This window comes from Pleurodeles waltl, chromosome 9 (assembly GCF_031143425.1).
Source record: "Pleurodeles waltl isolate 20211129_DDA chromosome 9, aPleWal1.hap1.20221129, whole genome shotgun sequence".
Lineage (NCBI taxonomy): Eukaryota > Metazoa > Chordata > Amphibia > Caudata > Salamandridae > Pleurodeles > Pleurodeles waltl.
The window spans coordinates 60,604,584-60,620,763 of NC_090448.1; the positions used below are offsets into that span (position 1 = coordinate 60,604,584).

The following is a 16,180-nucleotide window of genomic DNA, read 5'->3' on the forward strand; positions in this document are numbered from 1 at the left end:
TAGAGGCATGTAGTTCTGAGTGTGGGGATTCAATTCTGATGCAGATGTGCTTGGCATTAACAAACTGAGCCCCTATTCCTCAACGCCTTATTACCAGACACCGAGAATGACACACCCTGGTGCATTTGCGGAAGATGGCTCACAATGCTTAAGTGCAGCAAGGTCGGTGGTGGAGGGAAACACTGTGCCGGGAAGAAGGCAATTCATCTACCACCTGCAGAGAAAGGGTGTAGGCCACCGACGAAGCCATCCGATGTCCTCAGTTATGCTACTTTTTGGCTTTTTTCGCTCTTTTCCTGGTTTCATATTAAAGTGATCTTTTAAGGTAATCCCAGCCAGCCGAGGAATTACTTTTATTTGCATTTTGTAAGCCTTTTGCTTATATTTTTCTAACAATGAGGATATCCTTAGCAAGTCTCCCAGTAACTTGTACGGGTTTCTTCTTCATCACTGTTCTTCTTTTTCAAACTAAAATACTGTGTAGCGTTATAATTTTCCAAAGCCGGGTATCTCTTTTATTAAGTCTCTCCTTGTTTGAAATGATATTTGTGGACTTGTAGTGGTCATCCATTCATGTCTGTGATTCCATACGCCCGCAAACATCTTTTAGAGTAATACATAAATATCTACTATAGTGTAGCGTATTGCCATTTTTAAGTGCTTGAATAGGCGATCTGACCTTAACTAAATTTTCTCATGAAAGGTCTATTGTCTAAAGTAAACTCAAGCCAGGTTAAAACTCAGCTGCTTAATAAAAATTCGGATTTGTTATTTTTTTCTTCTGCACATTAACATGATTTCAAGTCTTCCTCCCACGTAGTATCCTTTATTCACCTTAATTATTCTCATTATACTGGAACCCTCCACAGTCATCTTGGAGACAAGAAAACTCTAATACTTAGTAAGCAAATACACCTGAATAAGTCGAATTCTACGAAATGCAGAAAGACAACAAATGGATGAAAAGGATGCTGATCTAGTACAGTGATTTAACAGATTAAAGGTGTGCCACAATGAGCCTCAATGAATGTGAAACCGTGCCCGTGTTATCTATCAGGAGACATTTTCAATAACGCGACTTGCAAACATCCCATTGTGGGACATCACGGAGATGGATATAGCTTAACTGCTGCTTCCCAGTAGTAGTTATTACATGGTAAGCAATAACCTTAATTATTGCCTAGTAATTGTCAGTGTGAAATCCAAAATACTACCGTAGAATCATTAAGAATCCACCACATGTAAACCGTAACCAAAATACTTTTTATTTACTAAATATTTTTTTGCTCGAAAATATTTTAAAAAACACCAAATTGTCTAGAACTTCCTGCAAATAAAATAAAGTTAATTTTTTTCCTTAAATATCCATACCAAGAAAATATTTTTTTTAACAATGACTAAAATCATTTTTTTTTTTTTTTAAAGGTTACATACATTCATGCACAGCTAGCTAATACAAGTTGCTATTTTCAGAAAAAAAGAAAAGAATGGGAACATATTCTAAGCAGGAGCTTTTGTGAGCAGCACTTGATGCCAGTGACTAGGTCACAATGTGGACTGAAAGATCATTAAATCCTATAAACTCGGAAAAGTCATTTACACTTTTTGCATTTCTACAAACATCCAGTAGAAGCCAAATACCATCCTTGTTTCGTTCAGCTGGTGAAAATAAAGCATTCCGACAGGTACAACACATTTATGAAACCTCCTTGGAATTTTAAGATGGGCTACTATTTTGAGTCCAGGATCCACCTAGACTATTTCACATACTACAGTTTTCTCTTAAAAGAAAGATTCGAAAAATATGCTAAGTCTGAAGAGTCACAGCTCTTTTTAGTGCCTTGAAATGTTAAATGCTTTTCTTTAACTAAAACAGAGGCATCCTGGCCACTGGAAAGAAAAAAAAACTTTTCACCTTATAAAATATATTTACACTGTATTTATAAATTATTATTCGAGCGATTTTACAATGCTTATGGAAACTAACAGACAACAGAAAAAAACATAAGTATTTCTGTTTGTCACTGTGAAATATCTGAAGACAGATTAGAAAGGACAAACTGACATCTAAAAGTAAGTACTGGTGTAAGAAAAAACATGAAGAGCGTGTGGTCAACAGGCATTGTGGACATTTAACCCTGATGGCGCAATAGATGATGTAGAACAGAAGAAGAGGTTGTAAAGCACAGCGGGCCTTAAAATGTGTCCACCTCCTGCTTCCAGGGGGCATTTTCATGTGGAGGTCTAAAGCAATCTTTGCAAAAACCAGGAGAAGGACACCATTTCGTTTGGCGCCACAAACTTAAAAAAATAAAAATTGAACTTTTTTTTTTATATTTCATAACTCTAGCAACTCTTGTACACTCGCCATTCTGAAACAGTTTTGTAATCTATATGACAGCTCCTACTTACAACAGTCTGGAAACTATACGTTTCTAGAATGAACAGACCACATATACATTTAAAGAATCGCCATATGCTTTTTTGTTGTGTTGGGGCAATCCGGTCAGGTTTTGATTCATCGTGGGATTGTTGGAGGAACTTTTTAGTAAGTATTTTTCAGCTCAATAAGGAGGTATATTTATTTCTTCATAGTACTGCATTACCTCCTGTGTGATCAACCTCTTTACATGATAGAATGGATGCGCTAAGTGACGTAAGAGGCAAGGTAATGCAAATCCATGGAGGATTAAAAGCCAATGATTTCAAAGGGCAAAACAACACTAGAATGTAAGAATCCAAAGACACCCAAAATATTCAAATCCAAAGACACCCAAAACATTCAGTCGCAATTCATGACCTAAACTGGACTGCACATATTCTCATTAACATGCACATACTGTAGCATAGAAAATGGGCTAAATAGCCTCTTTACATTGTTACTTTGCATTTCATATTTTCCTGTTTAACCAGGATTGATACAATTCTTTGAAATTCTAGCTCTGTGGAATGAGTGCAGCATGGTGCTCATTCAAGCCACCTTAAAGACTGATGATTTTAAACTTCAGAAAGAGCTTTGGTGTTCAAGGAATGCAATTTGTGTGCCTTGGTCTCAGAGCACCAAATCACCACACTCTCCCAGTGGGGGAGAACCAAAAAAGCCAAAGGAATCCATTCCTTGTCCTTCAATTCACAATTTCTCGAAGGGGAATAAGTGTGTGGCTTCGGCCTTCTTCTCACGCTTCGTTGTTCGTTTCGGCTTCCCTTTGCTCTGCTCCTCAGCTTGTCTGTTTTGAGGCCAAGAAGCTGTTGCATCCTGGGCAGGTGTCTCAGAAGTGGGCTTCTCTGAGCTAGGCTTCTCCTCTTCATCAGATGAAAATCCAGCTCCTCCCTGGAGGTTGGAACCTGCGGCCTCTTCCTACGAAAGAAATCACAGCACATTGATCAGGTCCCTTCACTCAGGTTTTTTTCCACTGTCCAGTTCTCCAACAGGTAGAAGTCAAATAAAATAGAACGGACAGAACACTGGCACATTTCAATACAATTGGACATTTAAATCTTTTCAGACAAGCCCATTTGGAGTTCTGTTTCCTCAGTATTACATGTGCTTCTGAATCTCAATTGCATGAGTTCAGAGTTTTGAGAATGTAAATCATTACATTTTTCCAACATTTTTGGAACCTCTCACAAGAGCCTACTGTGGCACAAGTGCACCAACAAAACCTTCACTATGCTGCAGCTCTACCTTTTCATCAGCTGCCAGTTATTGAAATATATGTTGCATGAGCACAACAAAGAAAATTCTAATGTCTAGGTAACCCCCTAATGAAAATGTCACTTACCCAGTGTACATCTGTTCGTGGCATTAGTCGCTGCAGATTCACATGTTTGGCACAGTCCGCTGCCTGGTGTTGGGCTCGGAGTATTACAAGTTGTTTTTCTTCGAAGAAGTCTTTTTGGTCACGGGACCGAAGGACTCCTCCCTCTTTGGCTCCATTGCGCATGGGCGTCGACTCCATCTTAGATTGTTTTCCCCGCAGAGGGTGAGGATGGAGTTGTTTGGTATAAATAGTGCCCATGCAATGGAGTGAATATGTATGTAGGATAAGAGTTTCTAATAATTATTTACAAATGTTCAGATGTTTAAGGTTTATGATCTACTTCTAAATGGCTACAGGCTTCCCGGGGAGGTGGGAGGGTACATGTGAATCTGCAGCGACTAATGCCACGAACAGATGTACACTGGGTAAGTGACATTTTCAGTTCGATGGCATATGTTGCTGCAGATACACATGTTTGGCATAGACTATAAAGCAGTTACCTCCCCTAAAAGCGGTGGTTTAGCCTGTAGGAGTTGAAGTAGTTTGGAATAATGTTCTTAGTACAGCTTGGCCCACTGTAGCTTGTTGTGCATTTAGTACGTCTACACAGTAGTGTTTAGTAAACGTATGAGGCGTAGACCAGGTTGCAGCCTTACATATTTCGCTCATAGGAATGTTTCCTAGAAAGGCCATTGTAGCACCTTTCTTTCTGGTTGAGTGTGCTTTTGGTGTAATAGGCAATTCCCTTTTGGCTTTAAGATAGCATGTTTGAATGCATCTGACTATCCATCTAGCAATGCCTTGTTTAGAGATTGGGTTTCCTATGTGTGGTTTTTGAAAAGCTATGAACAGTTGTTTTGTTTTCCTGATTAGCTTTGTTCTGTCAATGTAATACATTAGTGCTCTTTTGATGTCTAATGTATGTAGTGCCCTTTCAGCCACAGAATTTGGTTGTGGGAAGAACACTGGCAATTCTACTGTTTGATTTAAATGGAATGGTGAGATTACTTTTGGCAGAAATTTTGGATTTGTTCTTAGAACTATTTTATTGTTGTGTATTTGAATAAATGGTTCTTGTATGGTAAATGCCTGTATTTCACTTACTCTTCTGAGGGATGTGATTGCAATGAGAAATGCGACCTTCCAGGTTAGATATTGCATTTCACAGGAATGCATGGGTTCGAAAGGGGGACCCATGAGTCTCGTTAAGACGATGTTAAGATTCCATGAAGGAACTGGTGGTGTTCTTGGTGGTATAATTCTTTTTAGCCCTTCCATGAATGCTTTAATGACTGGTATTCTAAATAGAGACAATGAATGAGTAGTTTGTAGGTAAGCAGATATTGCTGCGAGGTGTATTTTTATAGATGAAAAAGCGAGATTTGCTTTTTGCAAATGTAGTAAGTATCCTACTATGTCTTTAGTAGAGGCATGTACTGGTTGTATTTGATTGGCATGGCAGTAGTAAACAAATCTTTTCCACTTAGATGCATAGCAGTGTCTAGTGGAAGGTTTTCTAGCTTGTTTTATGACCTCCATGCATTCTTGTGTGAGGTCCAAGTGGCCGAATTCTAGGATTTCAGGAGCCAAATTGCCAGATTCAATGATGCTGGGTTTGGATGCCTGATCTGTTGTTTGTGTTGTGTCAACAGATCTGGCCTGTTGGGTAGTTTGACATGCGGTACTAGTGAAAGGTCTAGTAGAGTTGTATACCAAGGTTGTCTTGCCCATGTGGGTGCTATCAGTATGAGTTTGAGTTGGTTTTGACTCAACTTGTTTACTAGATATGGAAGGAGAGGGAGAGGGGGAAAAGCGTACGCAAATATCCCTGACCAATTCATCCATAGAGCATTGCCTTGTGATTCGCGGTGTGGGTACCTGGATGCGAAGTTTTGGCATTTTGAGTTTTCTCTTGTTGCGAACAAATCTATCTGGGGTGTTCCCCAAATTTGAAAGTACTTGTTCAGAACTTGGGGGTGAATTTCCCATTCGTGGACTTGTTGGTGGTCTCGCAAAAGGTTGTCTGCTAGTTGGTTTTGTATTCCTGGAATAAATTGTGCTATTAGGCGAATGTTGTTGTGAATCGCCCACTGCCAAATTTTTTGTGTTAGGAGGCACAATTGTGTTGAGTGTGTTCCTCCTTGTTTGTTTAGATAATACATTGTTGTCATGTTGTCTGTTTTGACAAGAATGTATTTGTGTGTTATTATGGGTTGGAAGGCTTTTAACGCTAGAAATACTGCTAACAGTTCTAGGTAATTGATATGAAATTTTGTTTCGTGTGTATCCCATTGTCCTTGAATGCTGTGGTGATTGAGGTGTGCTCCCCACCCTGTCATGGAAGCATCTGTTGTTATAACGTATTGAGGCACTGGGTCCTGAAATGTCCGCCCTTTGTTTAAATTTTTGCTGTTCCACCATAGAAGCGAGAGGTATGTTTGGCGGTCTACCAACACCAGATTTTGAAGTTGACCCTGTGCCTGTGACCATTGTGATGCTAGACACTGTTGTAAGGGTCGCATGTGTAGTCTTGCGTTTGGGACAATGGCTATGCATGATGACATCATGCCTAGAAGTTTTAGCGCAAATTTTGCTTGTATCTTTTGGTTTGGAAACATAGCACTTATTAGCTTGTGGAATGCCTGCACTCTTTGTGGACTTGGAGAGGCAATTCCTTTTGATGTGTTGATGGTTGCTCCTAGATATTGTTGTGTTTGACACGGTTCTAGGTGTGATTTTGTATAGTTGATGGAAAACCCCAGTTTGTGAAGGGTTTGTATGACAAAAGTGGTGTCGTTTGCGCATTTTTTTACTGTGTTCGTTTTGATTAGCCAGTCGTCTAGGTAAGGGAACACATGTATCTGTTGTCTCCTGATGTGTGCAGCTACTACTGCTAGACATTTTGTGAACACTCTTGGTGCAGTTGTTATTCCGAATGGCAACACCTTGAATTGGTAATGTATTCCTTTGAATACGAACCGTAGGTACTTTCTGTGAGAAGGGTGTATAGGTATATGAAAGTACGCATCCTTTAGGTCTAATGTGGTCATGTAATCTTGCTGTTTGAGCAGTGGAATGATGTCTTGTAGTGTGACCATGTGAAAATGGTCCGATATGATGTAGGTATTTAGTGTCCTGAGATCTAATATTGGTCTCAATGTTTCGTCTTTTTTTGGAATTAGAAAGTACAGGGAGTAAACTCCTGTGTTTTTTTTGTTGTACTGGTACTAATTCTATTGCATCCTTTTGCAGTAGTGCTTGAACTTCTAGTCCTAAAAGTTCTAAATGTTGTTGTGACATTTTGCGTGTTTTGGGGGGGATGTTTGGTGGGAAGTTGTGGAATTCTATGCAATAGCCATGTTGGATTATTGCTAATACCCAATTGTCTGTTGTAATCTGTTGCCAAGATTGGTAGAATTGGCTTAGTCTTCCCCCCACTGGTGTTGAGTGAAGGGGTTGCGTGACTTGAAAGTCACTGTTTAGGTGGAGGTGTTTTTGGAGTCTGGAATCTTCCCCTACTCCTTGGGAATTGACCCCCCCGATATCCCCTGAAACCTCCCCTTTGGAAGGAACCCTGATATGGTGTGGTTCTTGATTGTTGGCTGGTGGTGTCTGTGGGTTGGCCACGAAACCCCCCTCTAAATGGAGTTTTTCTGAAAGAGCCTCTGCTCTGCGGGGAGTAGAGTGCGCCCATGGCCTTGGCCGTGTCTGTGTCCTTTTTAAGTTTTTCAATGGCTGTATCCACTTCAGAGCCAAACAGTTGTTTCTCGTTGAAGGGCATATTAAGGACAGCCTGCTGGATTTCAGGTTTGAAGCCTGAAGTGCGTAGCCAAGCGTGTCTCCTGATGGTGACAGCAGTGTTGACTGTTCTTGCTGCAGTATCGGCTGCGTCTAGTGAAGAGCGGATTTGATTGTTTGAGATCGTTTGTCCCTCTTCCACTATTTGCTGCGCCCTTTTTTGGTATTCCTGGGGAAGATGGTCTACGAGAAGTTGCATCTCGTCCCAGTGTGCGCGGTCATATCTGGCCAGCAGCGCTTGTGAATTTGCGATGCGCCACTGGTTGGCTGCCTGTGATGCCACTCTTTTCCCTGCCGCGTCAAATTTTCGGCTTTCTTTGTCCGGAGGTGGGGCGTCGCCAGATGTATGTGAATTTGCTCTTTTGCGAGCTGCCCCTACTACCACAGAGTCAGGTGGTAACTGCGAAGTAATAAACACTGGGTCTGTGGGTGGTGGTTTGTATTTCTTATCCACCCTTGGGGTGATGGCTCTTGATTTTACGGGCTCTTCAAAAATGTGTTTTGCGTGCCGTAACATCCCTGGTAGCATTGGGAGACATTGATATTGGCTATGTGTAGCCGAGAGGGTGTTAAATAAAAAATCATCCTCTATAGGATCGGAATGCAGTTGGACATTGTGGAATTCTGCAGCCCTAGCCACCAGTTGCGAGTATGAGGTACTGTCCTCTGGCGGTGACGGTTTTGTGGGGTATGACTCGGGATCATTGTCCGGCACTGGGGTGTCATACAGGTCCCAAGCGTCTTGATCCTGATCGTCATGACTTATGGTAGTTTGCGCTGGTGAGTGCATTTGTGGCGGTGTTTGTGCCGGCGATGCCTGTGGTGGAGAGGGCGGAGGCGTGACTTTTTTAACCACTTTGGCTTGTGGTTGTGCGTCATCCTTTGGAAGTCCGATCCTTCTTTTCCTCATGATTGGGGGAAGGGTTGATATCTTCCCTATATCTTGCTGGATGCACAGTCTCTTTTGTGTGTAGTCCGATTCTACACTGTGGAGCTCTTGTCCAAATCTGTGCATTTGGCCACTTAGTCCTTGTTCCTCTGAGTAGGTTGAAGGTGTGGTATTTTTCGGCGCCGAGAGAGAATCTTTTTTTGGTTTCGGCACCGACAGAATTTTTGTTCCTTTCGGCATGGATTCTCGGTGCCGATGTTTTTCGGTGCCGGTATCTTGTTTTTGTCTCTCGGAGCCGCTTTCTCGGCTCCGAGGTTGCTCCATGGCGGTCCCTCGACCGGAGTCGGGTGTCTTCGCTATGGGCGTGCCCTTTTTCGGCCCCTTCGACGGGTCGCCTGATTTATGGGTCGAGCCATGGCCTGTTGGCAGTGGCGTCCCCTGGGCTTTCGGTTTGTCGATGGATTTACTTTTCGACGTCTTACTCACAGTTTGTTGCTGTTGTTCGACGTCGGAGTCTCCGGATTCTGATTCCGGAACCGAGAATGTTTCCTCTTCGTCGTCGAAACGTTGTTTTGTCGACGTGGACGCCATTTGTTGACGCCTGGCTCTTCGGTCCCGGAGTGTTTTTCTGGACCGGAAGGCTCGACAGGCTTCACAGGTATCCTCCTTGTGCTCGGGGGACAAGCACAAGTTACAGACCAAGTGTTGATCTGTATAAGGATACTTACTGTGACATTTTGGGCAGAAACGAAACGGGGTCCGTTCCATCGGCTTCGATGTCGCACGCGGCCGGGCCGACCAGGCCCCGATGGGGGATCGAAACTGCCCCAAAGTCTTCCGATGATCGGTGTCGATGTACCTAACTATCCCGATACCGAACGGAACAATACCGACGCTTTCTTCCGAGATTCTGACTAACTTTCCGAACCGAAACACGGAGCGAAAAGGAATACGTCCGAACCCGACAGCGGAAAAAAACAATCTAAGATGGAGTCGACGCCCATGCGCAATGGAGCCAAAGAGGGAGGAGTCCTTCGGTCCCGTGACCAAAAAGACTTCTTCGAAGAAAAACAACTTGTAATACTCCGAGCCCAACACCAGGCAGCGGACTGTGCCAAACATGTGTATCTGCAGCAACATATGCCATCGAACATATGGTTTCCCAAAGTTGTAAGGGGGGGAGGGGGGGACTGACGCATAAAACCTCTGGACGAGTGCCTGGGCACCACCATGCTGTAAGAAGAGGACTCCTATATCACGCAGCACATACACAAATGTATACCTTCAGTTTGCTTTTTCTCATAATATTTAATGAAAAAACTATGTCATGCAAGTAGTTCCCCCACTGACCATCCTGGTGTGGAATCAAAATGTTTTTCCATGTGGGGATGGGGCAAAGAAAGGACCATGTATCGCAGTCTTGGTATTAGTGGTGTTTTCCTGTTCAACATTGCTGGGTTCAGAAGCTGGTTCTCCAGTGTCTGTGGATCTCATTTGGCCTGGGCTTGTTACATATGAGAATCCTATAGCGATTCCAGCAGCTGGAATTAGGGCCTGCTCTAGAACTTGTTTGTGAAACACTTTACTGCTTTATTTTGTAGGCCAGACTAGTTCTAAGGTGGTAGGATCCTCCCTTCAGATGCAACAGAGGGCCAGGCATGCAGCTCTACAGAGACATAGTCCGCTAATCTGAATGTCTTCCACTCATCATCTAACGGGGCGGTAATGGTACAACACACCTGGATAAAACTGTATGCACAGCTTCATTTATCTGTATACATTGTTCCCATAACTGCCCTTCAACTGCTTCTCCGGAAGAGCTGTGTCACTAGCACAGAATTTATAGCACGGAATGTAAAACAAAACATCTTTAAAGTTCTGTGTATTTTAGTGCTGGTGAAACACTGAAAACAAGGGCCATGTGCTGATGTTCATTTACAATATGAAGCAATGCAAACTTTAATTTAAAAAGGTGCCAAACAAAAATGCAGGTTTGTCATCAATTGTACATTATAGGAACCTTACAAATATATGCTTTCATGTGGCTGCTCAAAATGAGAATCCCACTAGTATGGATAGGAGGAGTAACTTGGCCTAGTGTTCAAAATATCAGACCACTCTCTATATCCGCTGATTGAATATAGATGGCACACTCCCCATTCTGTCCTACCAGCATTTTCAAAATAGTTATTTAGGAAGCACCTCCAGGGATGGCTGAACCCAGGTTCAAGACTTCAGGTCAACTAGAGTGTCAAGGTGTAGTCAATTGTGAAAGTAGTTTGGAGTGGCATAGAACCCAAAACTATAGAGGAAGAATGTAGGGACAATGTGTCAAGTGAATACACAACACAGACTTTCAGAGGAGTAGTAACACCCATTCAGTCAGTTTTCCAGATATCAAAAAAAGTGAATTAATACAATTCACATATAGTGAATTTCTGTGGCTATTTCCGTGTATGTTTCTTGGTTCTTCTAAACACCGACTAATTTTACTATTAGACTATCCAAGAACTAAGATTTGCACTCTCAGTTTTAATTATGTTTAGAATTTACAAATTCACAAAAAATATAGCTCATATGAAATGTCTATTAAAAATTTAGTCCTACAACAGCTTCTTTTAGACCTAAGGTGAAGTGTTTACCGAGCCAGAAGCAGTGACCGACTTTAGCACTAGTGGTGCATGGTGTGAAATGTTTTGTTAGCGCCGCCCCCGCAATGACCACCTCCGCCACGGATTCCCTCACTCCCACCCTTTAACAGTGCCCCTCAAGTCTCCATAACCGCTCTGTCTCAGATGCATTTAATTAGTTTTATAGCACCACTCATGCCAGTGTAGGGTGTCAGAGCAGTTTACATCACACACACATTATACAGAGACAATCAATCATGTGTGCCAGTCAGTGTATATGAAATGTTACATAGGACAGAGCACTACAAATTGCAGGAGGCACATGTCATCCACACTAGTAGGCAGTATAGTTTTTGAGTGCTTGGTCTGGAGAGGCACAAACTCATCACTTAAAAGGTCGCACCACGGTTGGGTGTTCTCTTTAATAAGAACTGATTTATGCCTAAATGATACCTATTTTCAGCATTAGGATAATGAAAGACTGGGGAACAATCATAACGCTCTAATCTATACTTATGCGTATGCATGCAGCTCTTGACAACAGTAAATAACTCACTGTTCTATATTAGGATTTTACAAACTGCAGGTAACAAAAGGATCTCTCTGATAAAGGCAGTAACCAATAAAAAACAAAGCAGCAAAAAAACTTTCTACATTAAATGTGCTTTTGTGATCTGCATAGTTTACGTTGTACCAGCAGGCATATTAACCCACTGTGCTACCTTATGGTTAAGTCAAAACCTCCACTAGACAAAACTCAAATCCAGGTAGAATCCAGATCCAGGTAGAAGATTAATCACCGGAGTTATCCTGACATTTTTAATGTTGGCTGAAAATTGCTGCAGCAGGTGCTTTTAAAACCATAATATACTTGCAAACAAGCACCCCCACCCAAAGTCAGCACCCAGTGCAGCGGCACCGGCTGCACCATCCTAGAGCCTTTGCTCACTTAGGCAGTTATCTCATCGGCCAAATCTAGAACAAACTGTACGGGCCATTTTGGACAATTTGCCATTCAGTTTGCTGAAGACCAAGTATTTTCTTAACAATGCAGAAAGGTCCTTATTATACAAATGCACATAACTCATCACTGCACATATTGCTTCCAGGCCTCTCCTGACAATCACAGGGCATAACCACCACACCGTTTCTTTAGGCTTCAAAAGTTGTTTTTAAATTACCTTTGCTCCGTATCGTTGCTTCAGCCTCTCTCGGATCAGAAGTCCTTTTATTAGTAATTTCCAGTTTCCATAAACCCTTTTCTCACGTTTCTGTGTCAAAAGATGTAAAACTCATTCAAAGAAAACTCAGAAAAATATATACATTGGCTTACATAACAAAACTGTCTTCTTTCTCATGGTCATGGTATGAAACATGTTCCTTAGAGAGGCAAACTTTTGTAGCATAGGCAAAAGTTTGGGCACACGAGATAGAGGGTTAACTAGAATTTGGACTAATTATTAAGAAAGGTTCAATTAATAAACATTTCTGTTCACATTTAGGTCAGGAAATATGGGATATTTTCCTTTTTTTGGAAAAATAACGACTTTTTTCCACAGATGTTTTAATTTTGTCTGGATTACCATAAATAAGGTAAGTAAACACCATAAATAAGGCAAGCAAAAGAAAGTTCAAGATGAGGCATCCTGGGTCTTAAATAAGGTACACACTAAAAGGTTATTATGAAGTTCATATTATAAGCGAAGAAAATGACAACATAGCAGACTGTACCAGCTACTAAAATGTGCATTTGTCCTTTAAAAACAAAAACTTTTCCATTAGAAGCAAAATGCAAGAAAAACATCAAATGTATCACTTTCCCCCATGATTCTCAAAGTCAGCTGGTGAGGCTTCTGATCCTCTTATATCGTCAAGTAAATTGTCTTTTGGTGGGAATGTGCTGTGACTAGACACAGTTTATTTTTGTGCTTATCTCAAGTGAAGACCTCTGTTGTCGTGCACTTCACTAATCCATACTGGATGTTGTGACTGAGCCCTTGACTATACTTTACTCAATAACATACATAGATTATGAATGAACTAACCATGCAGTGAGCTTGCTGGGGAGGAGAAACCAGTGAAAAGGAAAAAGGAGAGTTTTTGGATAATCTACAGATGTTCAATTTAGAAAAAAAATGGACAAAATCTAAAAAGAATTTCCCAAGTGAAACTTAAATTGATCTTTGGGAGGAAAAAAAAAAAAAAAAAAGTCATATTACAGGACATAAAGGATATTTTCATTTCCCACTTACTATTTGGCTTATACAATCAAAAAGTGGTTTAGAAGAAAAGGACTACTTAACATTTGTTCACTATAAACTAATGTGTACAGTAATGTACCTCATTTTCTTTCTTTTCTAGTTCAGTTTGCTCAATGTTCCAGGCATCAAGGAGCACTTCCTGGAATTCTTCACAGACAATATACCCTTCCGTGCTGGAAAACCAAACAGATATGAGTAGATGTATTACCACAAAAGTGATGCAAGAACAAATCATGGTTGGGCAATGGAACCTATTAAAAAAAATATTTTTAGATCTCTGTAATTAGACAAATGCTGGCACTTCTGGGGGTTACCTACTGCAGTACACAGTTCCTCACACTCCCCACAGATGCCCATTAAATGTAGTCTGTGCTTGACTAATAGTTGTATGCCATTTCCATTTTCCCATCGTAAGATGGACGAAAGGATGGGTTCATTGTAGCTAAAATGTGAGGCTATTACTGGAGCGCGTAATCATCTGTTCAAGACTACCAACTCATACCACAACAGGCAACGCTTAACTTACTAGTTCTTTGTTTCAATAGCCAAACTGTGACCATTACTCAGAGATAAAAGTCATTCCAGCCATCCGCTAACCCAAATTTTAATCAAACTCGGAGGTAAAACGGCTGCAATCTTTGGTCAAACCAGTGAATCAAGGGGAGTCACTAATTTAGTGTTGGGGTGTGAGCCAGGAACATGCACTTCCATAGCCAATGTCACTAAAATGGTGTGTCTAGCTCAAAATCAAAGTTTGTGCACCAATTTAAACTACAAGGGTCCACATCCCACAAGCCTACCACTCTTAACCACACTGTGGAGAATGCTTAACCAGTGTTGCCTTAGGGGTGGTTCTTATTATGATCCGTGTGGGTTTCAGCACTGTGGGCTACGCTGCAGAAAATGTGTACAGTATGTAGCTCTGGATGTGTCTAATCTCAGTCCTTGCAGATCTGACACACCCTGGTGTCATCCAGCTTTAAAACACAACCACGAGGCTCACCATCAAAATGTTATGACTCCTATCCAGCTTAAGGGCGAGTTCCCAGTAGTGGAACAAGAGGATGGATAGCAACAGAGAGTGACTGGGATTCACTGTGGTGATTTTGTTTACAAGGTTGAATCTTGACCTGTCCATCATGGGTACGTAGCTGAGGACTGGACCAACACTTATTACAGGGGTTTTCTTCCTTAGCTGGAATAGGGAAACATTGGGATTAAAAGAGCTACCCATTTAGTGTAGAACTAGTCATGGAGGGACACGGACAGATGAATCCCTACAACTTTAATTTTTCTTCCAAATTTTAGTGGTTTAGATTCTTCTACATGAATAAAGTAGGGTGTGCTAATGGGAAAGTGCAGTCGGTCATGTAGGTAAGTACAAGCAGCCTTCTTTGCTTTTCCCCAGGGAGACTCGTCATGGGGTTTGGGTTCAGCTCATTTAAGGTTTGATTTGATGAAGAGAACAAAAAGAGGTCTATCAAACAGCCACAAACTCCCTACTATTATGCTGAATATCCAGAAACCCCTAATGCTCTCCTTGTGGGATCACACATGCAAAGAATTTAAGGTAAGAACATTCGCTTGAGAGTGGTTCCATGTAAGCACACTCGCAAGGAAGACTAACAAGCATTCCATACTCAGGGTTTTTCAGGGACCAGTAAAAGTGTGAAATTGCAGCAATGCACATGTGGCACTTCTACTGAAGGAGATTCTTGCCCATAACTATTTCAGAAACTGCTGCTTCTTTCCTGATTAACCCTCAACTCTGGTTTTATTTGGGGTCTGGGAGAGGTTTTGACATTTCTGTGAAAAACATTTTTAGTTATTCAGTTGCTGATCTTATGTTCAGACGTCAACTGTTCAACTGAGCTGTCACTCTCACAACCGGAAAAGCAGTGGTTACATCAAGCAGATGGTAGGTTTTAGTGAAAAGCACTGGAATCACTGCAACTTACACTGGGTGTGAAAAGCCGCAATGAAAGTCAAATCCTGTGACAGCGGGTACACAGTCGATGTTCAGCTTTCGTGCCACTCGATGCAAATTTGGAACATGGAGGTGGGAACAGCCAATCGGTAACATGCTAGGCTTAAATAGATACACGTTTCCATATTCGTTGCGAGGAACCTGCAATTGAAAGAGACAATAAAATTTCTGAGCATGAGTGTATATTCCAAACAGTCTCTCTTTCTCAGTTATACAGCTGCAACCTGTGAGAAAGTAGCCTCTTTCTAGCCTTGTTACCCCCACTTTTGGCCTGTTTGTGAGTGTATGTCAGGGTGTTTTCACTGTCTCACTGGGATCCTGCTAGCCAGGGCCCAGTGCTCATAGTGAAAACCCTATGTTTTCAGTATGTTTGTTATGTGTCACTGGGACCCTGCTAATCAGGACCCCAGTGCTCATAAGTTTGTGGCCTATATGTATGTGTTCCCTGTGCGGTGCCTAACTGTCTCACTGAGGCTCTGCTAACCAGAACCTCAGTGGTTATGCTCTCTCATTCCTTTCAAATTGTCACTAACAGGCTAGTGACCAATTTTTACCAATATACATTGGCTTACTGGAACACCCTTATAATTCCCTAGTATATGGTACTGAGGTACCCAGGGTATTGGGGTTCCAGGAGATCCCTATGGGCTGCAGCATTTCTTTTGCCACCCATAGGGAGCTCTGACAATTCTTACACAGGCCTGCCACTGCAGCCTGAGTGAAATAATGCACACATTATTTCACAGCCATTTTTCACTGCACTTAAGTAACTTATAAGTCACCTATATGTCTAACCTTTACCTGGTAAAGGTTAGGTGCAAAGTTACTTAGTGTGAGGGCACCCTGGCACTAGC

At 41.7% G+C, this 16,180-nt stretch overlaps 1 protein-coding gene across 1 annotated transcript in view; it reads right to left on the minus strand.

Annotated features, from left to right (window-relative positions):
* Positions 1–1,244: 1,244 nt before the first annotated feature.
* Positions 1,245–16,180, minus strand: part of XPC (XPC complex subunit, DNA damage recognition and repair factor) — a 76,854-nt gene continuing 61,918 nt past the window's right edge. The window contains exons 13-16 of the mRNA XM_069206290.1: positions 15,298–15,467; positions 13,419–13,512; positions 12,260–12,349; positions 1,245–3,358 (exon numbers count right to left, since the gene is read on the minus strand). Of these exons, the coding sequence (XP_069062391.1) occupies positions 3,131–3,358; positions 12,260–12,349; positions 13,419–13,512; positions 15,298–15,467 (582 nt within the window). The 3' untranslated portion in view covers positions 1,245–3,130. The remainder of the gene's footprint in view (positions 3,359–12,259; positions 12,350–13,418; positions 13,513–15,297; positions 15,468–16,180) is intronic.